Source organism: Echiichthys vipera, assembly GCF_963691815.1.
Source record: "Echiichthys vipera genome assembly, chromosome: X".
NCBI lineage: Eukaryota > Metazoa > Chordata > Actinopteri > Perciformes > Trachinidae > Echiichthys > Echiichthys vipera.
The window spans coordinates 39,440,399-39,466,400 of NC_139825.1; the positions used below are offsets into that span (position 1 = coordinate 39,440,399).

The window sequence follows — 26,002 nt, forward strand, 5'->3', positions numbered from 1 at the left end:
ACCTGATTCTGGTTCCGAGCTGGTCCTTATGTCACATGTTTTTCTAACAACAATACTTTTACATATTTTAAATTTACACCAAGGCACAGAGGAGAATATTAGTATTGCACATTGAGATTGAAATTTGCCTGAGCTAAGTATTTCACAGTGTGAAGTGAACCCAGTTGGTGGACATATGTTAGTAAATCATGATTTTAAGGGTCAACCCATGCCTTTGCATTGTAGTGGAGGAGAATGTATCATTGACCCCCCCCCCCCCCCTCATTTCAATCATTTCTTTTTAAATGTGAATCTAAAATGTGAAGAATATGAAGTCTGTTGTTAAATTTTAAATAATTTAGGGCAGTGGTTCTCAAACTTTGTACATGACGTACAACCTCAAGAATATCAGGCTCTACCACCACTAAGACTAATGTTAAAATACACTATTCAGCTACGGACAGGAAGGTTTATTCCTAATCAGAAGATTATTTATTGTTGACTGTCTTCAGCCACAGTCACGCTGTCAGAACTGACATTTCAGTGTTTTCAAACCAATTATTTTACCTCTGCTTACTCTCTTCCACCACAGTTTAGCTCATGAACGACTACATAACATACTGTAACTGTAATATGTTTACTGTAATATGGCAGGAAATGCTAAACTTGTTTTAAATTGACATTTCAAGGATCTTAAAAGTTCAAGTATTTCTTCTTATTATATTAATTTAGTATTAAAGTTTTTCCTTGTACCACCAGAGAGAGTTTGAGTACCACCAGTGGTAGAAGGCCGGTACAAAGTGAGGTGGAGGAGGAGCAGGAGCTCCTTGAAGGAGTTTCCGTCTCTCAACTTTCATGGTCGCAGTAAATTGTCGCTGGTTAGCTGTGGTGCTTGGTGTGGATATCCGTCGTTTTTCCCTAAAAAAATACGCGGACAAGCAGTGACAACGCGAACAGGAAGCAGCGCCATTCACTTCTGCAGGAAACATAACCACTGAAGTCAACAGTGACACTGGAGTAAACATGCATGAAAGGAGAGGAAGCTACAGCAGCTAGGGAGCACACGGAGCAGCACAAAGCAGTGAAACTCATCTGCATGGAAGAAACGTGCCACTCTCTCTCTCTCTCACTCACACACACACACACACACACTTAAGTTACTTGTAGGCAGATGAGTTGCACTGCTTTGTTCTGCTCCTTGTGCTCCCTAGCTGCTGTAGCTGCCTCTCCCAGTATGAATGTTTACTTCAGTGCTCAGGTTGACATCAGTGCTTCTGCTTCCAGTAGAAGTGAAGCTGTATGGTGCTATCTGCATGACACAACCCAGCTGCTGGTCTTCTTGAATACATGCTTGAGTTAAATAAATGGACACAGCACTACACTATTTAGTTTGTTTGTTTTTTACATTTTTGGGATGAACTGATCCTTTTTTAGTATGAGCACGGTAGGAGTGGTCACAGAGCCATTGTTCAGACTGGAGCAAATAAATTGCAGGTTGAAAAAGTTTGCCCCCCTGAAAAAATGTAATGCCCCCCCTTAACTGTTTTTCTGCGGCCGGGTCTGGGGGGGGATAATTCATGTTTTTCAGAAATTGTCCCCCCCCCAAATGCTCACAGGAATGTGTGTGACCATCGTGGGCCCGAGGAGCAACACGTTTTGCCGAGAGGAGGAGCCACGCTGCACTGCTCTCTACCATTTAAATTGATGCGCATGCGCGTTAGCCTGCATCTGGGACTCTACCTCTTACACAACTGTGTCTTTTCTTCATTCTGCCTGCTCCTCCACGCCGGTGAATGTTAACCCTCCACCCTCCTCACTTTTGATTTGTCAATCCGCCAACGCTTAGGAAATGAGTGGGGACCATTCCCACAGCGAGGACCAGGTAATGTCATCACTTTAGGTTAACGGGAACCATTCATTGTTTCTGTTTATTGGCCCGGTTTGACAGGGTAACTAACTAACTGTGAATAGTGGCTGCTAGCGCGCGTTAGCCCAGTGTGTTTGTAACGGTAAGACAACTAATGTTGTTGTTAACAGCGACATGTTTCATCGCGTTTGTAATGTCACAGGGGTGCACTGTAGTCAGCCTTCATGTCTGTGTGACTGGGCAAACTCGAGACAAAGTGGGGGTCATGTTAACGCCTCATTAGCCGTAGCCGCCGTTAGCTGTAGCGTATTACCCAGCGGAGCTAACGTTAGCAGCGCGGCTAACAAACTCGTCCTGCCGTCCAGCAAGTTCAAAGTTAGTTAGCCGGCTAGTTAGCCACTATTTAACATTCATCTGTTCTTGATTTTTCAGATCGATGGTGCCTCTCGTTTCAATGGTAAGTTTGTGACACTAAGCTAACACGTATTAAGGAGGATCTTCCTCTCTGATCAGATGTATCGGTAGTTTCTCAGTAGAGGACAGCAATGGCGTCCAGAGACTAAGTCCTCTGTCTCACTCACAAGCGCCTATTGTTCAAAAGGGAGGGCAAATAAAAGCATTTCCTCACATTATTTTCTCTATTCGAGTCATTATTGGGACACACATCGACGTGTTTTATCAGTTTATCGCGTTAGATTTTCTTTTTAGTTTGGTTTTAATGCCATATTTCCCACCTGAAAGTGAGGGTTTGGGGGTTGAGGACTTAGTCTCTGCGCCATTTTCTTTTTCGGTGTAGCGGCCTGACTGTGCTGCAAGCTGAACCCAGACTGGGAAGTGCATATGGCTGAGTGCAGACATAGGGCTTCATTAGGATACCACGTAGTGACCAAGAAGACTCCTACTTCTTTTTTAATACACGATCATAAACGCATTTTTATTGCTAAAGTTTTTTTTTCATCATAGCTACAGGGACTTTAAATTCCCACATGCTATAAGAAAGTGGACCAATTGTAAGTTGGATCCACATTTGAACTGTCAACACATCAACTTAAATTAATCATCACACAAGTTAAAGGATTTGCTGGATATTAGATCATTTTGATGTGTCTGTTAAAGCTCTATAAACAGATATTAAGCACACAGCCCATTTTCATTCCAAGAAAAGTACATCGTGTTTTAATTCCAGTCTACTTTTCCCCCCTATGGTTTGTATTGCCTAAAGTCATCCAGACAACTGTACCAGTCCACATATTTGTAATCAGCAATGAGACAATATTTGACTGTCGGGCATGAAGGGGTTTGGCTTCACTTCTAGTTGTCATAGTGGAGTTTATTCCCTTCAGACAGGATTATCAGACTTCAGTTTAATAGAGCAAGGTTGCCCTGGTCGTGTTCAAAAAGACTCAACTCCGCAATCTTCAAATAATGTCTGAGCAAAGCCAACTAGCTTGAGTGATGCATGTAACAATCAAGTTTTGGGTTTAGTGATTCTTGAGATAAACTTTTTCATCTTGAACATCTACACTGCTGGTTTGTCCTACTTGGGCACACCGGGAGATTTAGACAGCTTGTTTTTAGGACATGTTAGCAGAGTAGACTGTTATGCTTGTGACCAGGCCTATGTAAAACTGTTGTTAATGGTTTGGGTGTGGGCCCGTTGAGTTTTTATATTGAAATTATCATATACACTTTTTCCTGCTGTGGTTTGAAAGCCTACTTTGTTCACTGGCATGTTTAAACCTGTCTGGTGTTTCACATTGTGTCAAACAATAAGGCCCATATGAGCACTAGGGGGTGCTGTGTTGCTGTCACCAGTCTACATTTTGCATGACATTGCTATTGTGGTCAATCTTCAGACCCTGCCTGTAACTATTCACATTTTTTACTCAGAATATTAATGTGGGGGGACTGAGTGCTTCCTTTGTGTCGGTTGATGAGATGGTCTTTCTCTGCCCACATAAGCACCTGGTGAAGTGCACTTTGTTCATCTGGCCCTTGTGATAGGAATCATACTATTATACTACTTTTATAAACTGGTATACGCCATTTTTTGACAAGTTATTCAGTCCATTGTTGAATTGTTTGTCAATATCTCTTTCGCTTGCAAATAAGCTGACACTGTTTTCTTCTCAGACTCTCACAAGCATAAAGACAAGTATAAAGACAAGGAACACAAACATAAGGACCATAAGAAAGATAAGGAGCGTGATAAATCAAAGCATGGCAACAGGTATGGTGTGTGCTTCCAGACTCTTCAAAAATGTAGGTTTCTGGCCGCATCTATTTAAAGTGGACAAGACATACCTTTTCTTTGTATTGGAGTGTTGAAGGTGAAGCAACCCAATTGTTTTTTCTAACTCTAGCGATCACAAGGACTCCTCTGACAAAAAACACAGAGACAAAGAGAAGATGAAGCACAAAGATGGCAGCGCAGACAAATACAAGGACAAGCACAAGGACAAGAAGGTGAATTGCCATGCACATAATTCATGGAAGAGTGCACATATGGTTGTGCCTGTAATGTAGTAATTTTAGGGATCATCATGAATTATTCTGCTATATTAAGCTGTCAAATGATTCACTCTTGTTCATGGCCCACAGCTATTAAAACAACGAGCAAAATGCACAACTTCATTTTTGTTAGCATCCTCTGTTTCAATTACAACAGATTTGACAAATGTGGCCTTTCAGTCAGGAAATAAAAATGACTGAAAACGCACACAGAAAATGGATCACTAAATATTTGGACACTTTTTTTGGTTTCCCATAGTTTCAGATTGCTAATGCTATGCAGTAGCTTCTGAGTCCACAACGGCTAAATTGATTAGTTGCTCTGACTTCTACCATTCATAGCCAACCAATTATAGCCAATTATGATTAACCATCAATCATACAGTATTTGGCAATGACTGGATGGTGATTCAGCTTTTATTGTGCAGGCATGGTCGATTATCTTTTTTTTTTCTATGCTTTTTACAAGGTTTTTCATTAACTTTGTGTAAACCTTTTCAGATCAAGTCCTTTGATGGTAAAGTCAAAAAGGAAAAAGAGAATGGCTTTGCCAGGTATGTCTGGACTCCTTAAGTACTATATTCACACTACCAGCAGATGCATTTTTATATGTAGCAATTTTGAATCTGTTTTCTTTTGCAGCCCACAAGTAAAGTCTGAGCCTGAGGATAATTTTTACCACTCTCCTAAAAATGAGAAGTCTCTAAAAAGAGAACGGGACGATGATAATGAGTGAGTGATTTCAAACTTGTCTTCCATGTGCCTTTTTTTCTGCCCATGTGATTAGGTTATTTGTATAGCTGTTCCTGAATACATTTGTAACACAAGTTGTTGTTTTTCAGCTCTGACTTCAAGCCCAAAAAAATTAAGACTGAAAATGACAAGAAGGCCAAGAAAAGGAAACAAGAAGAGGAGGTAAGTAAAGGCCCTAAGTAGAATGCCAACTTGGGTTTGGCTTTTTAAACTATGAAAAGAGGCCGCAAGATATTTAAGCACAAAATGAGTGCATCTGAAGAATACGACAGGCTGGAGTCTTTTGTGTTAATACTGCGATTTTCTTTGTGCTAACCTATGAGCATAATAACTTATTTTAATTTCTCTTCCTTTTTTAGGACATTAAGTCCAAGAAGACAAAAAACAAAAGAGTAGTCGCTGATGGAAAAAAGAAAGCAAAGAAAGAGCCGGAGGAGAAGTGGAAATGGTGAGTTGTTCATGTCAGCCAGCTGTTCACTTCCTACATGCTTATCAGTATGTGGATGGGGCAAGTGTTGGTGTTTTGCGTGCTACTGTTCAATTGAGTAATGTTGTTTCTCTGCTGATTCAAGTTCTTAACTGGATGCTATTATTTGGTTGATTCCAGGTGGGAAGAAGAGAGATACACCGATGGAGTCAAATGGAAGTTTCTGGAACATAAAGGGCCTGTGTTTGCACCACCTTACGAGCCTCTTCCTAATCATGTCAAATTTTACTATGATGGTAAGTATTTCTCATGCAATCAGGGGCTATACTGTTGAACCAAGTGAGGGCATGTCAGTGACAAAACACACCAATTTTTTGAACATTTCAGGTAAGCACATGAAGCTCAGTCCAGAGGCAGAAGAGGTGGCCACGTTCTTTGCCAAAATGCTGGACCACGAGTACACCACAAAGGATATCTTCCGCAAAAACTTCTTTAAAGATTGGAGGAAGGTGGGAGGAAAAATGCGCTTTTGGGAATGGTACTATGAAGTAATTGTTGAAATACCTCTGTTTTTAAGTGTACCATGTTTAATGATGCAGGAAATGAATGCAGAGGAAAAGGGTAAGCTGACCGACCTGAAGAAGTGCAACTTCAATGAGATGAGCGAATACTTCAAGGCACAGTCAGAAGCCAGAAAGGCCATGACAAAGGATGAGAAACTGGTAAACTACTACTTGTATCCGTATAGGGAATATATCAATGAACTGTACATGATTGCACTGAAAACACCAATCAGACAATGTCATCTGTGTTGCCTGTTGTATTACAAAGTAGTATAATTGTTAAAATGCTTGTAAGCTTAGGCCCTAATGGAACATTCGGATCCTATGCATTTTTGACAGTAAAGGATCTGAGTAAACCCAGTTACTCAAATGTAAATCTTGTGGAAGGGCAACCATTTGTCTGTAATAACATTTTATAAGTAAAGATGGCTCATTAATTGCAGTACCCAGAAGAGGTATCCTAACAGTTGATGCAGCAAGGATTTTTTGACACCACTCAAATTCAAAACAAGATGGAGTTTTGATGTTTTTCCCCCACCTGCCCTTTTAGAAAATAAGGGAGGAGAATGAGCGCCTCTTGCAAGAGTATGGCTTCTGCATCATGGACAACCACAGGGAGCGTATTGCTAACTTCCGCATTGAGCCCCCGGGCTTGTTCCGCGGTCGAGGAGACCATCCTAAGATGGGTATGCTCAAACGTCGCATCAGGCCTAAAGACATCATTATCAACTGCAGCAAGTGAGTGGAGGGTTGTTTTTTTTCCACTGCTGGTGAATTGATGTTTTACGTGAGTATAATGATTAAATGTCTTATTAATGTGCTCCTCCTTAGGGACTCCAAGCACCCAGAACCTCCTCCAGGCACTAAATGGAAAGAGGTTCGTCATGACAACAAGGTGACTTGGCTGGTGTCGTGGACGGAGAACATTCAAGGCTCCATCAAATACATCATGCTGAACCCCAGCTCTAGGATCAAGGTGGGCTGAGAATTTGACCTCATTTAAAATTGGTCTCAAACAACTGCTGTTATGGCAGTTTCATATCTCATCTGTACAGATTTCATGTCACCAGGTTTCATTGTTACTTTCACAATCAAATTTAAAAAATACTTTCTCCAAAGGCTTAGGCACAAATTATGTCATACACTGCTTCACGCTATTTTGGCATAAAACCTGGGGTTTTTAGTTGCAGTGTGGAAGAGATCACCCGAAAGCCATATAGAATAGTTTGGCAAATAATCGCTAACTCGCTACAGTGACAGGTAACGCCCATTTGAAGTAAAACTTAAAAAAAGGTGCTTGATTCAAAAGCTATAAGTAATCTGACTGCCTGCACATGAGGAGAGGCAGAGACTGCCCTGTTTGCACAAGACAGCGGGTGACACCCGTTCCGCGCATCGTTCATTACGTACGTTCACGCGGCTTATGTGGAGCGCAAAACTGCTTGGTGGTGTGCCTAAGCCCTATGATGGCAGGAAAACTGTCTGATTTTAATTTGAGTGCATATGGCCCCATGTAATTCATCAGTTATTTGTCCTCGCTGTCTGCAGGGAGAGAAGGATTGGCAGAAGTATGAAACGGCTCGTAGACTGAAGAAATGTGTGGACCGTATCCGAACCCAGTACCGTGAAGACTGGAAGTCTAAGGAGATGAGGATTCGACAGCGGGCTGTGGCTCTCTACTTCATCGACAAGGTGAGGTGCATGATTATTATTGACATTGTCTGGACTGCATATAGCTACGGGGAGATGTTATGTTGTTTAAGTGCTCTTGAACAATGACTAACATGCAATTGGGGTTTAGAGAGTACTTAAACACTAGCTGCAGAGAGGATCATGTCTTTTGTAAGCCCCCTTTAATCCAGCTGTCCTGATGTGCTCTAGTTGGCTCTGAGAGCGGGTAATGAGAAGGAGGAAGGAGAGACTGCGGATACCGTGGGCTGCTGCTCGCTGAGAGTTGAACACATCAAACTCTATCCAGAGAATGATGGTCAAGAGTTTGTGGTGGAGTTTGACTTCCTGGGTAAAGACTCCATTCGCTACTACAACAAAGTCCCTGTGGAGAAAAGGGTAAGAACCGTAAAATATATATTTTCTTATTTAAGTGTGCACACTTTGCCTCCATATTTATGTTTTCTGTGTCTTGTAGGTATTTAAGAATCTTCAGTTGTTCATGGAGAACAAGGAGCCTGATGATGACCTGTTTGATCGTCTGAATGTAAGTAAAACATAATCTGGGATAGGAAACTATAAAATCCTTGTTTAGTTAATGATGGCAGAAACAGTTATTACATCTATAACATAGATGCGTATTTGAGACAAAAGTTTCTAACATCCTAGGTTTGACTGTTTCCACACAGACTTCAGTTCTGAACAAACACCTTCAGGAGCTGATGGACGGTCTGACTGCCAAAGTCTTCCGTACCTACAACGCTTCAATCACCCTGCAACAGCAGCTGAAGCAGCTCACAAGTGGTACGTCTCCACCTGCAGTCAAAGGATCTAAAACCACATTTTCACTAGAATCCAGCTGGACTTGGTCCCAGATAGAGATAAATAGAAGTTGGAAACAACAGATTGTTGTATTGGTATTTATTATTGACTTTTCATCCGGGTCTGGTTAATGATCACATTCTGAATACAAAAACATCGTACTCCCCGTCTCTCTCTAGCGGAAGAGAACATTCCAGCCAAGATCTTGTCCTACAACAGGGCCAACCGGGCTGTGGCCATCCTGTGTAACCATCAGAGGGCTCCACCAAAGACATTTGAGAAGTCTATGCAGAACCTGCAGACTAAGGTTAGCATGTGTTTTTAGCACTCTTTGCAGACGCTGAATCTGAGAAGAATGTTAGATTAGTTTATATCATGTTTCACTGAAATGCCATCTTGTCAACATAAAATTCAAGTACGCTTATATAGCCCCAAATGCTTGAATCCTGGTAATTGTACGACTGCTCAAGGGGAAATTGGTAAACGTTTTTCTGCATCACAGTCGCAAAATTAATTTACAGGGGAAAGAAAGGCATTCAGATCGTCTTTGATGAGAAACAGCTTGATTTGAAATTGATGTCACAACAATAATTACAGACTGTTTTAATGAATGTGCCCTGACATCTCCAAATGTTCATGTCATTTAAAATTGCGGCTTATTAGAAAGCTCTTGCGGGCGTTGTATACAGTCCTCTTCACTATAAAGGAATTACCACTTTGCTGTTAAGGTTACACAAATACAAAAGTCCTTATTAAAATTACTGTCACTTTTTCTTAGATTGATGCAAAAAGGGACCAGCTTTCTGATGCCAAGAGAGAACTGAAGAGTGCCAAGGCTGACGCAAAAGTCCGGAGAGATGAGAAATCCAAAAAGTAAGTATCTAAAAGTTTGCTTTAGAAGAATAGTGAACCCCCAGGTCAACCTTGTTCACCACAGTTATCACTGTTGTGTGCTTGTTGTCTCCCTGTAGGACTGTGGAGACTAAGAAGAAGGCGGTTCAGAGGATAGAGGAGCAACTAATGAAGCTGGAGGTGCAGGCCACTGATCGCGAAGAGAACAAGCAGATTGCTCTCGGCACTTCCAAGCTCAACTATCTGGACCCTCGCATTTCTGTGGCTTGGTAAGATGATATTCTTATAAATATTTTTTTAAAGCTGTAAAAATTGAGGGCCCAGCCACACGAGAATGCGTTTTCCTATAAACGCACGTTTTTAATAACTGTTAGGCCGACCATCCACACCCAGCCGGCGTTATCGGAGCCCCAAAAACGGTCTTTTCTGTAACCAGTTCCCATATTTGAGGAAACGACCGTCTTAGTAGTGTTGCTTAAGCATCATAGCTGACGGTCCCGCCACTGATTTTGTTCTCGAGGACAAAGGTGCACATCGAGGAGAGTTGTGCCTAAAGGGATACTCTGCCCTTTTTTAAATCAGCTGTCATGTCAGTGTGTGCGGATGAACACTGTTTGGCTTCTCTCCGTGGCAGGTATGCCTCTGATGGGCTTTGTGCTACGACCACAGAGGGAAGCTTAACTCATTTATTTTGCACACTGCAAACATTTCCATAACACAGAGCTGACTTTAAATCTGCAAAATCTCTTTAAACAATGAACCCATCCTGATTTCTGTCTCTTTGTCTCCTAGGTGTAAGAAGTGGAGTATTCCCGTGGAGAAGATCTACAACAAAACCCAGCGTGAGAAGTTTGCTTGGGCTATCGACATGGCAGAGGATGACTATGAATTTTAAATCCCAGTTTGTGGTTTTAACTATGATACACTCATTTTTTTTATCGGATACTTGTTTTTAAGCTTAACTGAATTTTGCTCGGTGGCAAGACCGTGTGCAGAAAAAAACCCTGGCTACGACATGGTAAGATGAAATTATGAAACCATAATAAAGTGGCATGAGGGTGTTGTGGGTAGTCTAAACATCTGATCTGAGATCAGGCAACAAGGCTGAACTATACCCACAACTCGGCATCAAGGCATAGTCCCAGTAATTGGAAGACCTTTTTACGTTTTCTTTGTCCCTCCCTCATCAGGGACAAAACCTGACCATGCCTGAACTTTGAACTCTGCGGTCCTATAGCTACTGTGTTCAGCAAAAACAACAAATGTTTTATCATTTTATTTTCTCTGTTCACTTGCTCTGTATTTTAGCCCTCCCATGTATTATTAATGAACTCTATATTTTGATAGACAAAGTTGAATCAAAAGAATTCCTTAACTACACCCACGCGCCTTTCGAGGAAATGGAAATGTGAGCTCAACCTTTTAAGTGTGTGCGTGTGTGTGTGCGTATGAGGGGCTCGGCCATGAAATTGTTTGTGGGTGGGTGAATATTTTAAACTGGACTATGTTGAATTGTTTAGCATGAGAGAGGATGTCTGGGCAGGCAGGAGGGGGAAATACTGCAACCATGTCAATATTTACTTAAGCATACAGAATGTGAATATTTTGTTTTAAGCCTCCATCAGGGACTTCTTCTTTTTCAGTGTAAATGTGAACCAATCATTTTTATCCTTGAGACGCAAACATCCCCTGACTCTCTGCATAGCTCCGTCTACATCTGATTTAACTTAATTTAACAATTGTTCCAAGGAAAAAAAACTCCCGTATCTGTTACTTGAAGATAATGCTATGATAATGTATTTAAAGTCATTTTAAAATGGAAAGTGTTTTACTTCCCCGAAGGGTATGTGAGGGATATCAACTTTGCCAAAAAAAATCACCAATCTGTTACAGTATAGGCAGTTTTTTTAATTGTGTAAAGATTGAGGATAAAATAATGTAACATTAAATGTGAATTATCAGTTCATTTATTCCACTTTTATGATAGGGAAATTGATGTAAGTAGCTGTAAAGTCACCATCCTATTCCTGTTTTACCTTTTTTGTCATAGCCCTTGATCATGTTTCCTGAGTTTTATGCTCATTGTAGGTTGAAAAATGAATAAAACCCTACAAGTAAATGTACATGTGATTTTATTTATTTCCCCCCTCACATTTGGATAGGAAATTTGATTAACATGCTACTTTTAAAAAGGCAGCCATTGTCTTACCAGAGTTATATGGTCCTGATATTTGCACATTCGATCATCTAATTGAAAGATGAGCTTAGACTTCCTCTGAAGTGGTAGATTATAGGTAAGGTTTAAAACAATCTAAAGACAAATGAACAGTTCCAAGAATTGAATACATTATTTACATTAAACTGCTCTGGAAATGAGCTTTGGTGTGTCTCGACTCATTACAGTCCCAAACATCCCTGTGATGCATTATGGCCTCATCGCTCGTGGTTTTTGTAATATCTGGCCTATGCCCTTTCCATTGCCCCCAGCATCGAACAGAGATGCTCCGGTCTCCGTCTGTATACACACACACTTGAGGCTAAATAAGTCACAATACACCTGCAGACATGGATCCTTATTCAGCTCTCAGCATAAACTGTACTGTCAGCGGCTCACCAGCAGGCGGGGCTGCATGCATTCCTCCAATCCTGTTACATTACATGCTGCTTTCACATAATCACACTGAATAATTTGGCTGGTTTCCATAATTCATATTCACTCCTGGTGCAAGGTGCTGAGCAAATAATGAGACGTTACTGCTTGGTGAGTATTCAGTTTATTCTGTAAAGATTCAGAAGTGTAGAAAGGATGATACAACAGTGCTTTATGATCAGACTATTTCATAAAAGTTTTTAAAGTGATCATAACACCGTAAGTCCAGATTCCATTTATCTCAAACCAAAATAAATTTTGTAACATTCGACACGTGCATACACTGCTGGTAGGAGATCAACCTCCAATTTCACTTTGGATGGTATAGCACCGTTCTTAGCTATTAGCAGCTTGACAAAGATGCAGCTTAATAGGATTCATGTAGTGACTGTATGTTTATATAAACACAAGAAAATTCCGAGGAGAGCAAAGATCTCCCCATTTGGCTCTCTAGCTAGCACAATATCTCACTCTGTCAGTGTCTAGGGATCAAATTGATAATTTTGCTTTAAACAACATTTTTGCCAGTAACAATATTTGATACAATTACAGCTTAAAGTTAAACATCTCCAAGTGTACAGAAAGCAGCACAAGATTTTTTTCACAGATATAGACGAACAGTGACCATTGATGCACTGGCGATTTTTTTTTTCTTCTTTTTTTTCAGGACAGCACAGTAGCTGGAAAGCAAGGTGATGGACAGACAACAGGTCATATAAACACATGGACAGAGCTGAGTAAGGCAACGTTAGCGTGACAGGCTTCTCTCTGTTCAGTTTGCAGGGCAGTGTAGTGTATTGATCTTGACGCAGCTGTCAATACCTTTACTGTGGGGCAGTGTGATTTTTAGCATTGCTGTCTTCATTAGTGCATTGTATATAGTCTCTTGCGTGTAGCTGAACTGCAAAGTGATCACCAACATTTATACAGATCTAAATAAACCATGTTTGATTGCATCTGGACTTACAGTGACTATAGAAGAGTAAATAGAATTGAAAAACCAAGTAACGGAAAAAGTAAAATTCAAGGCAGTGCTGAAGTACTGGTTGCTAAAAAAGTAAAAAATATCACAAAGCCAACAATAACATTTCCTTGACACGTCTTGTTTGTCCAGTCAGTACAAACCCTCTTTAGTGCAGATTCAATCATATATATATATTTCTTCCTCTGACCCAAAAACAATCTCTCGGCCCTATCCGATCCTATCTTCACTCATTCAAGTCAGTTTTCCAGTCAGTGTGCGTCTTCTCTCGTTCTTTTCTTTGATCCCTCGTACTGACCTCATTGTGCACCCTCCCCACACAACCACAAAGAAGCATGAAAGGCTTAAACATCACAGGACTCAAAGGTGAGAAGTTCTTTCTTTTGACGATGGCAGGAAGTGATGGCAGATGGAAGAGAAGGAGGCGGAGGAGGGGTGGGGGGTATTCACAGTTACAGTCAGAGTCCATCGGTCCAGCTACAATCACATCTGCTGTCATTATGAACACTCTTTTGAGACTACGGCCAGGGGAGCACGCCAGCCTTTAAACATCATGTTCCTCTGGCGAGATCGGGCCCGCTTCATCACACCTCCAGCAGCTCCATCCTCAGACGATCCCTATCAACACACACGCAAAAAGGCAAATACAACATGCACAAATTGTGAGATGTGATTGGAAAGTCACTTTTGTATTGTATTACTGTTGTACAAGTCAGGGACTTTGTGGAAGGGAGCATTGTAAAAAGATGCCTGTGTACGGGTTAGCTTGCCTCATGGAAATCCATCTCACCAAAGACAATTGTCATGATTTATTCACATATATTAGCATGCGCTCTCAATCTATAATTCAACGGCCCAGACTCCTACTAATCTAAAAATAGCTTCTTAAACACAGACCTTTGATTGCCTGAATAAGCTACTCAGCATGAGTACCTGTACACCCTTCTTTTTACTGTACATCACGAAATCACGACTACAAACAGCAAGCTGTCATGCTTTTATCACTCCACCTGGCTTACATTGTTTTTGTTTGCTTGATTGATAAATAGAGCTAAACTTGTAAATGATCACAAGGCATCATGAATGAGAAGTGAATCTTACTTCAGGAGCTTTTATCACACTTTGTAAGTCGAGCATTATGACTGAAGTACCTGGCCTGATTGGCGTCAGTCTGTTGTTCAATGAGTGACTGACTAGCCACTGGCTGCTGGTGGTCCACTGCTCTCTCTGACCAGGGATCCTGCAGAACTCCCGGCTGCACTGACTCCTCAGCTCGGCCTTGATCAGCGCTCCCCTCGGACCCCATCAGTCCGAGCAGCGGTGAGTATGAATCCTGCCACACAACCCGCTGCCCTGAATTCAGTCCCGCTTCTCCTTCCTGGTGCTTGTTCACGTCAACAAGTTTCTTTTTGGCCGCTGGAGAGTCCTTCGGTGTCTCGGCTTCAGTGTCTCCATGGCTCCTCACTTCCTCTGTTACTGCAGGCGGTCGTTGATACGTCTCCAGCCATTTCAGCTGCCCATTCTTGCAGCTGTACCGACTGTCGCTGAACCAGCGCACCACCTCTGACTTGGGAAGGCCTGTCTGGACGCTTAAGTCCTCGTACTGCTGACTGCTGGGCCAGCGGGTGTTGGAGAAAACCTGTCGGAGGACATGCAGCTGCTGGGGGGTCTTGTTGGCCCAGGGGGGTGAGAAAGACGGCTGAGAAGCAGACACCTCGGCTATCTCAGACTTATGATCTTGATGTACAATCTCAGATGTAGTATCTGGTTCATTCATCTTCAGCCTCTTGAAGGTGATCTTGATGGGGTCAATTTTCAGCTCTGGGCAGCTTCTGTCTCCAGCAAATGGGTCCTCATCCTTGATTAGTTGCTGTAAGATAGACATGCCTTTTATGGGAAAGTCCTTGTTGCATTTACCCTCATCTAAAACAGATGAGCTACTTTTCGTAATGACAGTAGTGCTGGTGCTTTCAGTTGGGGATTTGCTGGCATGGTTCAGGCTAGGGACACTGTCATTACATGTAGTACTGGGGTATTCATTGCTAATACTGCTGTTGTCGGTCTTGTGGTTGAAGTTGTTGCGGTCGTCAGGCTTTGCGGCGTGAGCCTGCTCTGGTGGACTGATGATGCCACTGTTATGATTGTTACAGGTTATGTTGGATTTGCTGGTGTTCTCGATGATCACATGACTCTTGGTACTGTTTGAACCTTCCAATCCGATTGGTAAACTGTTACTGTGGACATTTGGTTTCCCATTTGTGTCAGCAACACAGTGCTCATCATTATTGCTAATGTTGGTAGAGCAAGTGGCGATGCTGTTGATGCTGTTGGTTGGGCTGCTGTTATGCACCGGTTTCCGGGTGACAGCCTCACCACCATTACTACTGCTGGAATAGCTGCTGATGCTGCTGCTACTACTGCAACTACTGCTGCTACTGCTGCTTCGACTGCTGCTGGTGCTACTGACACAACCGGCGCTTCCAGCAATGTCCAGGCCAAGGCCGTTGCTCTTGTCTGGCTCCACAGTGGGTTGAGTATTCTTGGTCAGAACCTGTGTTGTTCTGACTATGGATGGAAACTTTGGGGGGACAATTGGAGTAGAATACGAGACCCTAGTGACGTGGGGGTTGGTTGACATGCTGGCCTGTGAGGCCATGACTCCAACAGGCCTGGATTTCATACTGTCGTAGGGAACTTTGGCCATCTGAAAGTTTGGTCCTTTTGAGCCTGGATGGGCAGTGACAGTGTGGTGGGTTACAATGTGATTAACGTGTCGCTGTGTAGTGGGTTGCTTTCGAGGTGCTCCACCCTGGAACACTGTGTTAAACATCTTCCTCCTGGCCTCTTCAATCTCTTCAGGAGACCAGCTTATGCCCTGCTTGAGCCTTTGGGCAGTAAACCACAGTTTGATCTGCTCTTCTGGGAACTCTGAGACCACCGTTAGGTAGCAGAGTTCGGCTTTGGTCGGGTAGGGGAACTTGCCAAAGGATGTCTTGAGAAAGCTGCTGGTGTCCATGGCAGCATCGTATGTGGGGATGCTGCTGAGAGGGATCATCACCTTTGGAAGGTCTTTATTGGAACCAGAGGAAGGGGGGGAGTAAAGGGAGGGAGTGTGCTGGTGAAAGACTTGGTTGGACACTGTCGACTTAATCACATGAGCGACAGTTGTCCTCGGCATAGCTGGGGCGCCAGAAAGACTGAGAGCCCCGTTTTGGAGTTCAGGCACATTTGTCAGCATGCTGGGATCTACTTCCTTTCCAGTGTCTATCTTCCGTACCTCCACAGTGTGAGAAACCACAATCTTTTTGTGCTCTCCCTTGGCTTTCATAATCTTTGCAATCGGTGTTTTGGTGAGGGAGATCCCCGATTCTCTGTAGTCTTCTCCGTTGTCTGTGAAGAGACTTTGCTCCACTGTTGTTATTCCATCCCTCTGGTTGACAGCTAGGGAGGCAGTGACCAAGCCCTCCATGATCTTAGGGTGGGCCTTAGCATTGTGCAGAGCCAGGGCCTCAAAGCGGACAACGGACACCCCACAGTTCAGGCAGTAGAAAGTGGGCTGGGCTCTGAAGTCTAAGTGGCAGTTGTGCATGTGATCCAAAAAGTAGTTCAGATCCCTGCTCTCGAAACGGCACTTTGGACAGCTGTATGTACCTCCTTTCTGCATCTCGCTGCCACTTTCGGATTTGGAGGAGCTGTGAGAGAAATGGCCAGACTCTTCTCCAGAGATGCTGAGTATGCTGTCTTCTGGGATTGTTGGTAGGAGTTCTGGAAGCGAGCCCAGTATGATTTCCTCACGCACATGTTTGGATTTGGATGGTATCATGCAGGGTACAGTGGATTTCCTCTTGCTGGCCATCGTGTAGCTTGGTGTAGATGTGAGAGTGAGTGATTTCTTGTCCGGTATAATGAGAACAGAGGGTGGGTGGAGAGTGGAGAGGGTTGAATGGAGTTTAGTGTCATGGACCAGCCACTATGATATCACAGTGTTGCTTCATGCCTTCTGCCACATCAGGACTCTCGTCACATGGACAAATTTAAGAGCTCCCAGGAAACCTGTGAGGAAAGAGTACCAAAAAAGAGAGACGTGTGACTCTTACAGCCCATCTTTTTTAATTTTAATAATTACAGAAAAATAACTGGTTGTATGGCACCTGGTCGTATATGTGGATAGCAGATTTATAGTCTATACTTGTAAAAAGTTAAAAACATGAAATATTCAAACTGACATACTGTAGTAAGCATAATGTAGCATGATAAGTGTAGGTGGTATTTATAAGCAATTACAGCATTAAAGTTAAATAGTCTGGGGCTTTTCTTTTGAAAAAAAAAAACCTTTTGCATTATGCTCATAATTAAAAATGAAGGTTACAATTAATTAGCATAGCCAAAGAGATAACACGCATCTCACTCACTCAACACTTTTTTTTAAATTATAGCCTTATGAACAACGTAATTATGAATATTTTGAGAAAATAAAAATGTTTATTTCATATATATTGCAAAATATTTAGGCTAGCATTAGATATATTAATAAAATCTACAAAGACAAAGAAATAAAATACCACACTCAATTCAATCAGTGCAGCCTGTCAGTTTTCTGATTATTGACTTGGATTTACAGACTTCTGTCGAGCTGTCACTTTTTATGAATTCAGAAAAAAAAAGAGCATGAAAATCGACCGAGACAGAAATGACAATCTAATTCACTGTTGCCATAGGTTTGGCTCTTCTAATTATGGATGGCACATTTCCACAGAATTATTTTTAGTAGAGCTCCGTGATATTAACAAAACCTGTAATGAAAATGGTGGTTGGCATCAAGACTATAGCTAAAGTTGATGACTACAGATGGCGCCTGCCTCCTTCCAGGAAAGAGTAAAATCAGTAAATAAATATCACCCACAGACTACCTTGGGGATTTTTCACCTATTGAGTGGGATGCACTTCACCACTTCAAATTGATAGTGCTGGGTGTATCTAACCTTACCAGCTGTTCCACGTTGCCGGCAGAAACCACAAATATGCACACAGGTATGTGTTTTACAGGGGGAGTTGGAGACTTTTTTGAAAGACTTATATATTCATAATTTGTCAAATGCTCTGTGTCGTGTTCTTCGTCTTTGGTTTGATATTGTAAAGCAGACATATGAAGGTTAAATTACTTTGGTGGAGACAGTGAGCATTTTACTGTCACAGTTGGATGGGAGCCATATGTTTTACATTGGCTGTTACAGTGTACCTTCCCGGCATAAGGTAGTGTCAAGAGGAGAAATCAGGTGACTAGTTTGGTGCATGCGTGTGTTTGTGTGCGTGTCCCAGCAGTCGGCGAACAACAGTGCGGTTAAGGACCTGGAATATTCTCATAAGGTTTGAGAAGGTTATTGCAAACACATCTGAAGTCTTTTACAAGCTGCGGGCTAAAGCCGTTTCATCCTACACGTGTTCAACAAGCAGCATGGCGTCCCTTGCACACAATACAAAGATCACTGGGTGCACAAATCCATTAGCAAACCACATCCACAGGCTTTCTCTTGCGATAACACTCCAGTCATGAGGATGGATACGGATTGTCTCTGCAGTCGTCCACATTTCTCCCATTGCTTCTCTGCATTATGTAGTGAAAAACATGCCTCTGTTCTTTCACAAAGCCACAAATATTTAACAAAGTTTGTGGGACAAGGATGCACTCCAGCCCGGGTTTCATTAGCGATACAGCTGGTTTTCATAGTCATTTCAACACGGGAAAGAACAAAACATGTAAAACAAATGATGAGAAAACATATCAAAGTGGAGACATAGCTCTGCACCCTCTGCCCTCTGCATGAACCTTTGACACACACACGCAGCTTCATCTTACTTTCTGAGTCTGGAGAATCATTGATATGCGACATGCTGCTGAACACTAGTGTCATCCTGTCATCATCTATCCATGTCACTCTGGTTTACCTTCTCCTGCAAGCTTATCATTCTGTGAGAAACATCACCTGCAAAAACTGAACCACCGTACCAACCAAAACCTGGTTTCTGTAACCTTATACCTCAACATCTTGTACCGCATTTTGTGGATTACAAAGGAAAAAAATCCACATTATTTCAACACTCTTTTCCCACACTGCGTTTGCACACAGTGAAAAACACTTTCACAGACTTTTACTGCATCCACGTGCATGTTCACCATGGCCGGCTGCGTGGTTAATAAAAGATGAACCTGTTCCAGAATTAAAACCTTGCACATACTGATCCCAGACAGACTGTGACGTCCTGCTGGTATCTACCTCACTTTCCTTTCTACTGACGAGGGCTGCTTTCTGACAGAAAAAGTACTAAAACAAAACAAACAAACACCATAAAAACTAGGTCACCAGCATCTTATGCAGTAATCCCAGTTCACTGCATCCAGACGCGGGCATGTGCTGTATGTTTTGCCGCCAGAGAGGTCATGATATCCTCTGGCGGCACACTCGATTAACCTCTGTTGAGGACATGGTGTTCGTTGAGTTTGTTCCACTGAAGGAGGGATTTAGAAGTGAGCTTTCACACAGCAGAGGGACGCAGTCATAGACATGTGAGAGATGTCACTATACTATGGATCAAATCAGTGTTGGCTCAGTTTAGCTGTGCTCAAGTGATTAATTTTGTTTGTCCTGCAGACAGCGCAGCGTATGTGAGGATGTTTCAGAAAATAAAGTGATGGAGAAAATGGTCATGGCGATGGGCTGCGAAACCCCCCCCACCCCCACCCCACCCCTAGAGTGGACGCCGGTCTGTGACGAGACTAGACGCCGGCTTAGTACAGAAGCTTTCCTCCCTGGAAAAACACCCCACTTCCTGCATGAGAAAACCCAAGACAAGCCAAAAGTTGAGAAAGGTTACATAAAGAATCAGGTCACCTATCAAAAGAATGGGCTGCTTTATCTGGCGAGCGAGACGTGCAATCAGACACAAGGCAAGGGCTTCCCAGACAGGGAGCCACTGAATGGTTCCCTCTGAAAAGCCAGGCCTTGTGTTTCAGTGGCGAGGTAGACAACGCTCAGACGATCGCTGTCCCCAGTGTGTCGTATGTCCTCTCACTGGCACTGGATCTGTGGCGCAGGGGAAAGGAAACTCCTTTCATCTCGGCAGACCAGGGGAGTCGTATCTGAAGTGAGGGAGAGTGGCAGAGCTCTCTGACGGGCTTTCTGGACACCCACGCTTAGCGTAAGCAGAAGGGCCTTGTTCGCCGGACTAAAACCATGTCTGCACCATTCAACTTTTCAAAAACAAGCGTTTCAAAACAAATGGGATTAGGCTAGGTTTGAATTCTGATGGGATTTATACGTTCCGCCTCATTTAATCGCAGCTTTAAGATTTACAGGAGGGGCTCCCTTATGTGCTCTTACACTGTCATTTCCATAACAATATTATATTTACATCTCATTAATATTTAATTATATTCTTTATACTTTAACATGGAAAACAGCTGAGTGTGCTGCTCCAATTTCAGCAAACCAATTGAAAGAAAGCAGCATGTATTCCCTTTTCATCACCTCATAAAGTGCTGCAGTAATTACAATATTACAACAGGAAAAACACGGTCAATCTACGGCGAGCTGTTACCAGCGGAACGGGAGGCGAGGCTGAAAAGTGGTTGCTAAACGTTAAAATTTAATTCAAAACAGTCTACTGATTCAGACACTCCCAGATTGTTGGGTCACCTACAGTTGACATTAACAAACAGAGATGGGTGTTTTTGTTGTGCCACCTGTCACATGAATGAGAATGTGGAGGCTGGAGAAGGGAGAAGGACAAAGGAAGACAAAACTCAGACATTTGGGAGTGAAGTGAGAGGATGACTGATGATGATGACAGGCTCTGCTGTTTCAATATTCCTCCCTGCTGACACCTTGTAGGCACACATCTCCACACACACACACACACACACCACACACACTCCTCACACACTCCCTCCTCACCTCCGCAACATTTAGCACCTGCACCGTTCTGAAAATCTTTCTCTTTGAAACGAATAACTGGCAAGGAGTCTCTTGATGCGACAGTCGCAGAAGAGCTAAAGGAAAAAAAAACAGGCATAAAGTCTCCCGCTCTGTGACAATATTTGTTTTGCGTGTAATTTGCTTCGACAGTGATCCATGGCTGTCTTGAAAGTCTGTTTCACAAATCAGCCCAAAAAAAGACCTGCTGTCCACTTTTGGGGGGGGGGGGGGGGGGGTTGGGGCAGAGAGGGGAAACTCCTGACGGATACATTTGAACGATCAAAAAATCTGTTTAGCGCTAACATTTTGGGAACAGTGTCCATTAAATAGATTAATGTCATGTGAGTGGATCAGCTGGACACCCAAATATAAGCCAGAGACAGAGAGCAATTACTGTCTTGCACAGAGAAGAGATTGGGAACAATGGCGCCTCATTTATAAGGGAAACGTGATCCAGCGCTGAGAGCCTTTAGACGGTTTCCTGCGTATCTGGGTGTCTCCTGTGTCCATCTTACTGCTACAGTGGACTAATGTGGGCTTTTTATTGACAGCAAGGGTGGACAGGTTTCAGTTTGGGGATATCTCTGAGCGTGAATGACACTGTACAAGCGTACAGCATGAATAAGTGTCGGGCTCTAGTGTTACGTGTGGTGAAAAACGATTCAGACTCATCAAGGTCCTTTGCACAGTGCTTACACAGACGAGTCCACGCCTTCACTGTCCTTATCGGCTGTCCAGATGAGGACACAGCTTCAGCGTGTAGCCTCCGTCTCCCTCGTGGGCTCTTCTTTTTCTACATGGGTGTGTTTGTGTGCGCGTTTTAGTGTCTAAATGTCTGAGATGCAGGTGTTGTCAGCCGTCTCGCCCTCCTCCTTCTCCTCCTTCTCCTCCTTCTCCTCCTTCTCCTCCTTCTCCTCCTTCTCCTCCTCACACACACACACACACACACACACACACACCCTTACCTCCATGACTGCAGCCTCGTCCACTGGGAGACCGGTCGGTGGTGCCACTCATGTGTTAACATCGCCATGGCAACCCCTCTCTTCCCCTTGCCCACCACCCCACACATACATCAGAGTCACTCGCCCACACCCACCAAACTCAAGTCACACACACACACACACACACACACACACACACACACACACACACACACACACACACACACACACACACACACACACACACACACACACACACACACACACACACAGAATTCCCTGGACTGGTGCATATGGTGCAGGACACACTTAATCCACATGCTCTGCCAGCCATTTTTGAAAAGTCCATTCATGGGTCAGGTCTCTTTCAGATAACTTCGGGTGAGGTCCGCAACAACAACTTGGCTTTTTCTTTCTCAATGAGGTCACAGCGACACAAACCTCCCCGCTACACTCTTCTCGTGTGTAGGGATGCAGTGAGTGTGAAATTCTGGGCCAATATGAAACAGATGTTAAAAATTACAATTTCACCGATAGATGATGCAGATGTCTTTTTGCGGTTTCATTTTTTTTCATTTATTTACCCCTTGGTACCAGGGAAACAAAGAAATCTTAATTATAAAAAAAAAGTAACTGCTTCAAAAGCCTCCTGAAGCTTTTAACAAAAATTGAGCCAGTGCAAAATTGATGCCACACCGCTGATACATTTCAGCCACTGCAATTGCTGAATATTATCATATTTGCTGATGGACCGATTGCAGTCAACGAGGCTGGCCAACACCGAAGTTACTGATGATAAATCAGTACATCCCTACTTATGATTGTGACAGAGGTTGACGGAAGAAATATCACACACTGCAAATGACCTCTTGTCCCGCTAAATCAGTGCAGAGGCCTGGAGACTGAGGCACTACAGTACATACCTACTGCACTCTGCCTGTCTGAGCATCTTTGTGTTGGGGCGAACGCTCGCTGTAAAAATCTTACATTGTTCTCTGAACACGTCTATCTGTGGCCCAGATGAATGACAGACAAATAAACCACGGTGCGCAGTGAACAAAAATCTGAGTCATGCATCCTTTTAAATTACTTTTGATGAATAACTTCTTCAGTTCTGTATCCAAGACTACAGGCATTCATTTGGCAAAAGGAAGAAAGATGGCGGCGTACCGCACATTGTACTGTCCATCTTAAAATGGCTGACATCACAGCCTCCTTTAACTGCCAAAGTCTGGCAAATGCCAGCTCCTGCTGACCAAACCTTTCTTGCATGGGACAGAGAAAGTGGCAGGGGCTCTTTCCCCACTAGCCCCAAGGTCCCCCCCACCCCCCCTTCTCAGTCCTCGGGCATTTTTCTTTCCGTTGGAACTGTGCAAACATGCTGTTTTAGTGACGCTTTGAGCGGTCTGGGCTTCGAAACGGCATTGGTCTGATGACAAAAGCAATACCAAAAAGGATGAAAGACACAAATAAAAGTGTATTGAAGTGACCTGTACAGAGCGCCTTCCTTTCTGGTGGGAATAATGGGACTGGACATTGTGGTTGGGGGAATTTTCTGTGAGGATCAGGAGGTATGCTGCTATCATGAGTGCTTGTTTGTATAGAAACGGCTGGAAAATACTGTAGATCTGGTTGGCATTAGATTAGCTAGAATTTCTTCTCTGAACTCAAGGAATGTTATACACTCCATGTCAACTAAATCTGCAAAATCATGACCATATGACCTTCCTCAGTATTCTCTGGCAGGGAATTCATTTTGAGCTGTGGGAGGCACAAATAAGCATAACATCTACTGTGACTGTTATTCGAAATCGGAACATCAAATCCTGAAAAGTACAATATTCCAGGTACATGAGGGGTGGCATGTGCAGAGAGGCTGTATCTCTGAGGGGAGTGGGCAGTCTTGGCCCACTACATTGTGTCTGTGTATACAAACAGTCCGCTGTGGCCATAACGAAAACTGTGAGCTGTGCCTAATTGCAGGGAGTGAGGGATGAAAGGCAATATGCCTGGCCTCATTAGAGCAGTTCCGAGAAGGGAGATGGAAGACCGTTCCCAGGGATCCACAAAGAGAATTGACATTCCCCCAGTGTAAGCGTCCTGCTGGAGTGAAATCCTCCACACACACACTGAACTCACCGGGCCAAGCTGAACCCGATCTGCTGGATCCGCACAGCGAGAGCTCATTTACTTTTGTTTGGCTGGTCATCACACACGCCTGAAAATTAACTATCGGAGCACAGAGATGTCCACTGGACTCTACTCTACACTCTGGAGTCGCTCTCCGTAGTCCAAACACCTACTCTCTCAGGAAAACCTCAGTGCAGAAGTGTTGCACAGACATCTCCATGACCTACATTATATGTCAAAAGCTTACATGGTTAAATAATTAAAAAAACATTCTAAACATTGCCAATGATTCATGCCTGTCTCACTGTCTTGAATAATACGGTTGTCTCTTGTGTTATGGACGCTGGACTCACATAAGGGCAACAGAGGCGACATTAGTCAGCAGCACAGAGGTCCCTCCCCTAAAGGCAGAGGATGACACATGGCATTCATAGCAGGGTCAATATTTATGTACAGATAGAAAATGTGATCACACAGGAACTGATATTTTTCAATACAACGCCTCGCTGATAATCCACGGTTTGCAAAATATCTCCTGAAATGTGCAGCTCTTCTTACTGTACTGTATGTTTTGTGTGCGTGTATGTGTGTGCGTGTGCTTGCGTGCGTGAGTAGGGCAACAGCACATGTTGGCAGGAGGAAGAGAAGGAAATGAAAGAAAAAGAGTCCTGTGCATAGAGATACAGGCCTACCTTTCAGCTTAGGCAAGAGGAAGAAATGTGTAGAGAGTGAGCGATCAATAGATGAAAATTGATACTTGGCATGCAGTTTGAACATCTATGGACTCGGAGGCTTCTTATATCAGTCGATAAGTCCGCTATAGCGCTGTGTTCAGAAGTGGTTCACAACTGAAACACTCGCACTCACAGCACTGTGTGGAAATAGAGCGCGTTGTGCAATAAAATAAGCAGATACGCCACATTGTATAGCGCAAGAAGAAGCGCAAATTCAGTCAGACGGAGGATCCGTGCTGTAACTGTATCAAACTGACGAGTTAACCCGTTTCACTCCATTCACAAGGCTGTGGGGCAACACACTGCCTCGGAGTATACAAGCCGAAGGCGTTCTGGCACTCTATATAACCTTATGCATATTCCCAAAAATCCTCCACCCCCCTCCTCCACCTACTGTCGCCATTTTATACATTGGCGACTTCATATAAACTGCCTTGACTACAGCACCAGATGAAAATTCAATATTCAATAGCGAGGCTTAATTTCAGTAAACAACTTTGGAGATCGCTCCTCGCCAATAAAGAGAGGCATTCGCGGTATTGGAAGAGTAGATGTGTCCTTACCTCAACAGTCGGTGGGAAAAAATGGAATCCGGCATTAATATATAAATGAATAATATTGGATTAGCTCCGATCGTTGCGTTTTGAGAAGAAGAGGAGGCGAGCAGGGGGTGGGAGCTCTCCTCAAGTGAACCCGGTGAACTGGCGTGAACCCGTCAGTGGCCACGGTAAGGTACATTACATTACATTACCTTTACACCCCTCCGCCACACTGTATGGAGACGGCAAAACAACTATGGTCGGCGGTGCAGGACGAGGCAGCTCCAAAAAAATTATAGCGAGTGTATTTCCTAGGAACACGTGATTCGGAGCGTCATCCAAAATCCAAAAGCCCTTTCATCTAAAATTTTGGAGAGGGGCGGGGATGAGATGGGGATGTGTGTGTGTGTGTGTGTGTGTGTGTGTGTGTGTGTGTGTGTGTGTGTGTGTGTGTGTGTGTGTGTGTAGAAGGGAGGAGGGGGGGTACATATACTGAGCCCAGTGCACATTTGGGTATGTCGTTATAGGAGTAAGGCAGTGCTCTAACAGATTGGGTTATACATAGCTACAATGGCGCCGCGGAGCAGGCGGAACAGATGGATTGTATT

At 43.3% G+C, this 26,002-nt stretch overlaps 2 protein-coding genes across 3 annotated transcripts; one reads left to right on the top strand and one right to left on the bottom strand.

The window, feature by feature from the left end:
* Nucleotides 1-1,748: 1,748 nt before the first annotated feature.
* Nucleotides 1,749-11,541, top strand: top1a (DNA topoisomerase Ia). Its single transcript, XM_083939440.1, has 21 exons — nucleotides 1,749-1,861; nucleotides 2,279-2,303; nucleotides 3,980-4,076; nucleotides 4,210-4,312; nucleotides 4,859-4,911; nucleotides 5,000-5,089; nucleotides 5,200-5,272; nucleotides 5,470-5,558; nucleotides 5,718-5,833; nucleotides 5,925-6,046; nucleotides 6,137-6,259; nucleotides 6,651-6,838; nucleotides 6,932-7,076; nucleotides 7,649-7,792; nucleotides 7,982-8,167; nucleotides 8,247-8,315; nucleotides 8,458-8,572; nucleotides 8,770-8,897; nucleotides 9,369-9,463; nucleotides 9,562-9,711; nucleotides 10,235-11,541. The coding sequence occupies exons 1-21, from the start codon at nucleotides 1,829-1,831 to the stop codon at nucleotides 10,335-10,337; spliced, it is 2,247 nt and encodes a 748-aa protein (XP_083795566.1). The 5' UTR covers nucleotides 1,749-1,828; the 3' UTR covers nucleotides 10,338-11,541.
* A 669-nt stretch (nucleotides 11,542-12,210) lies between these two features.
* Nucleotides 12,211-25,734, bottom strand: zhx3a (zinc fingers and homeoboxes 3a). Of its 2 annotated transcripts, none has more exons than XM_083939685.1 (3): nucleotides 25,607-25,734; nucleotides 14,226-17,127; nucleotides 12,211-13,692 (listed from the first exon to the last, which is right to left on the bottom strand). In XM_083939685.1, the coding sequence occupies exons 2-3, from the start codon at nucleotides 16,928-16,930 to the stop codon at nucleotides 13,659-13,661; spliced, it is 2,739 nt and encodes a 912-aa protein (XP_083795811.1). In that variant the 5' UTR covers nucleotides 16,931-17,127; nucleotides 25,607-25,734; the 3' UTR covers nucleotides 12,211-13,658. The 2 variants fall into 2 exon arrangements, with proteins under 2 accessions (XP_083795811.1, XP_083795810.1); XM_083939684.1 differs by having other exon boundaries at nucleotides 25,419-25,701.
* Between the last annotated feature and the right edge of the window lie 268 nt (nucleotides 25,735-26,002).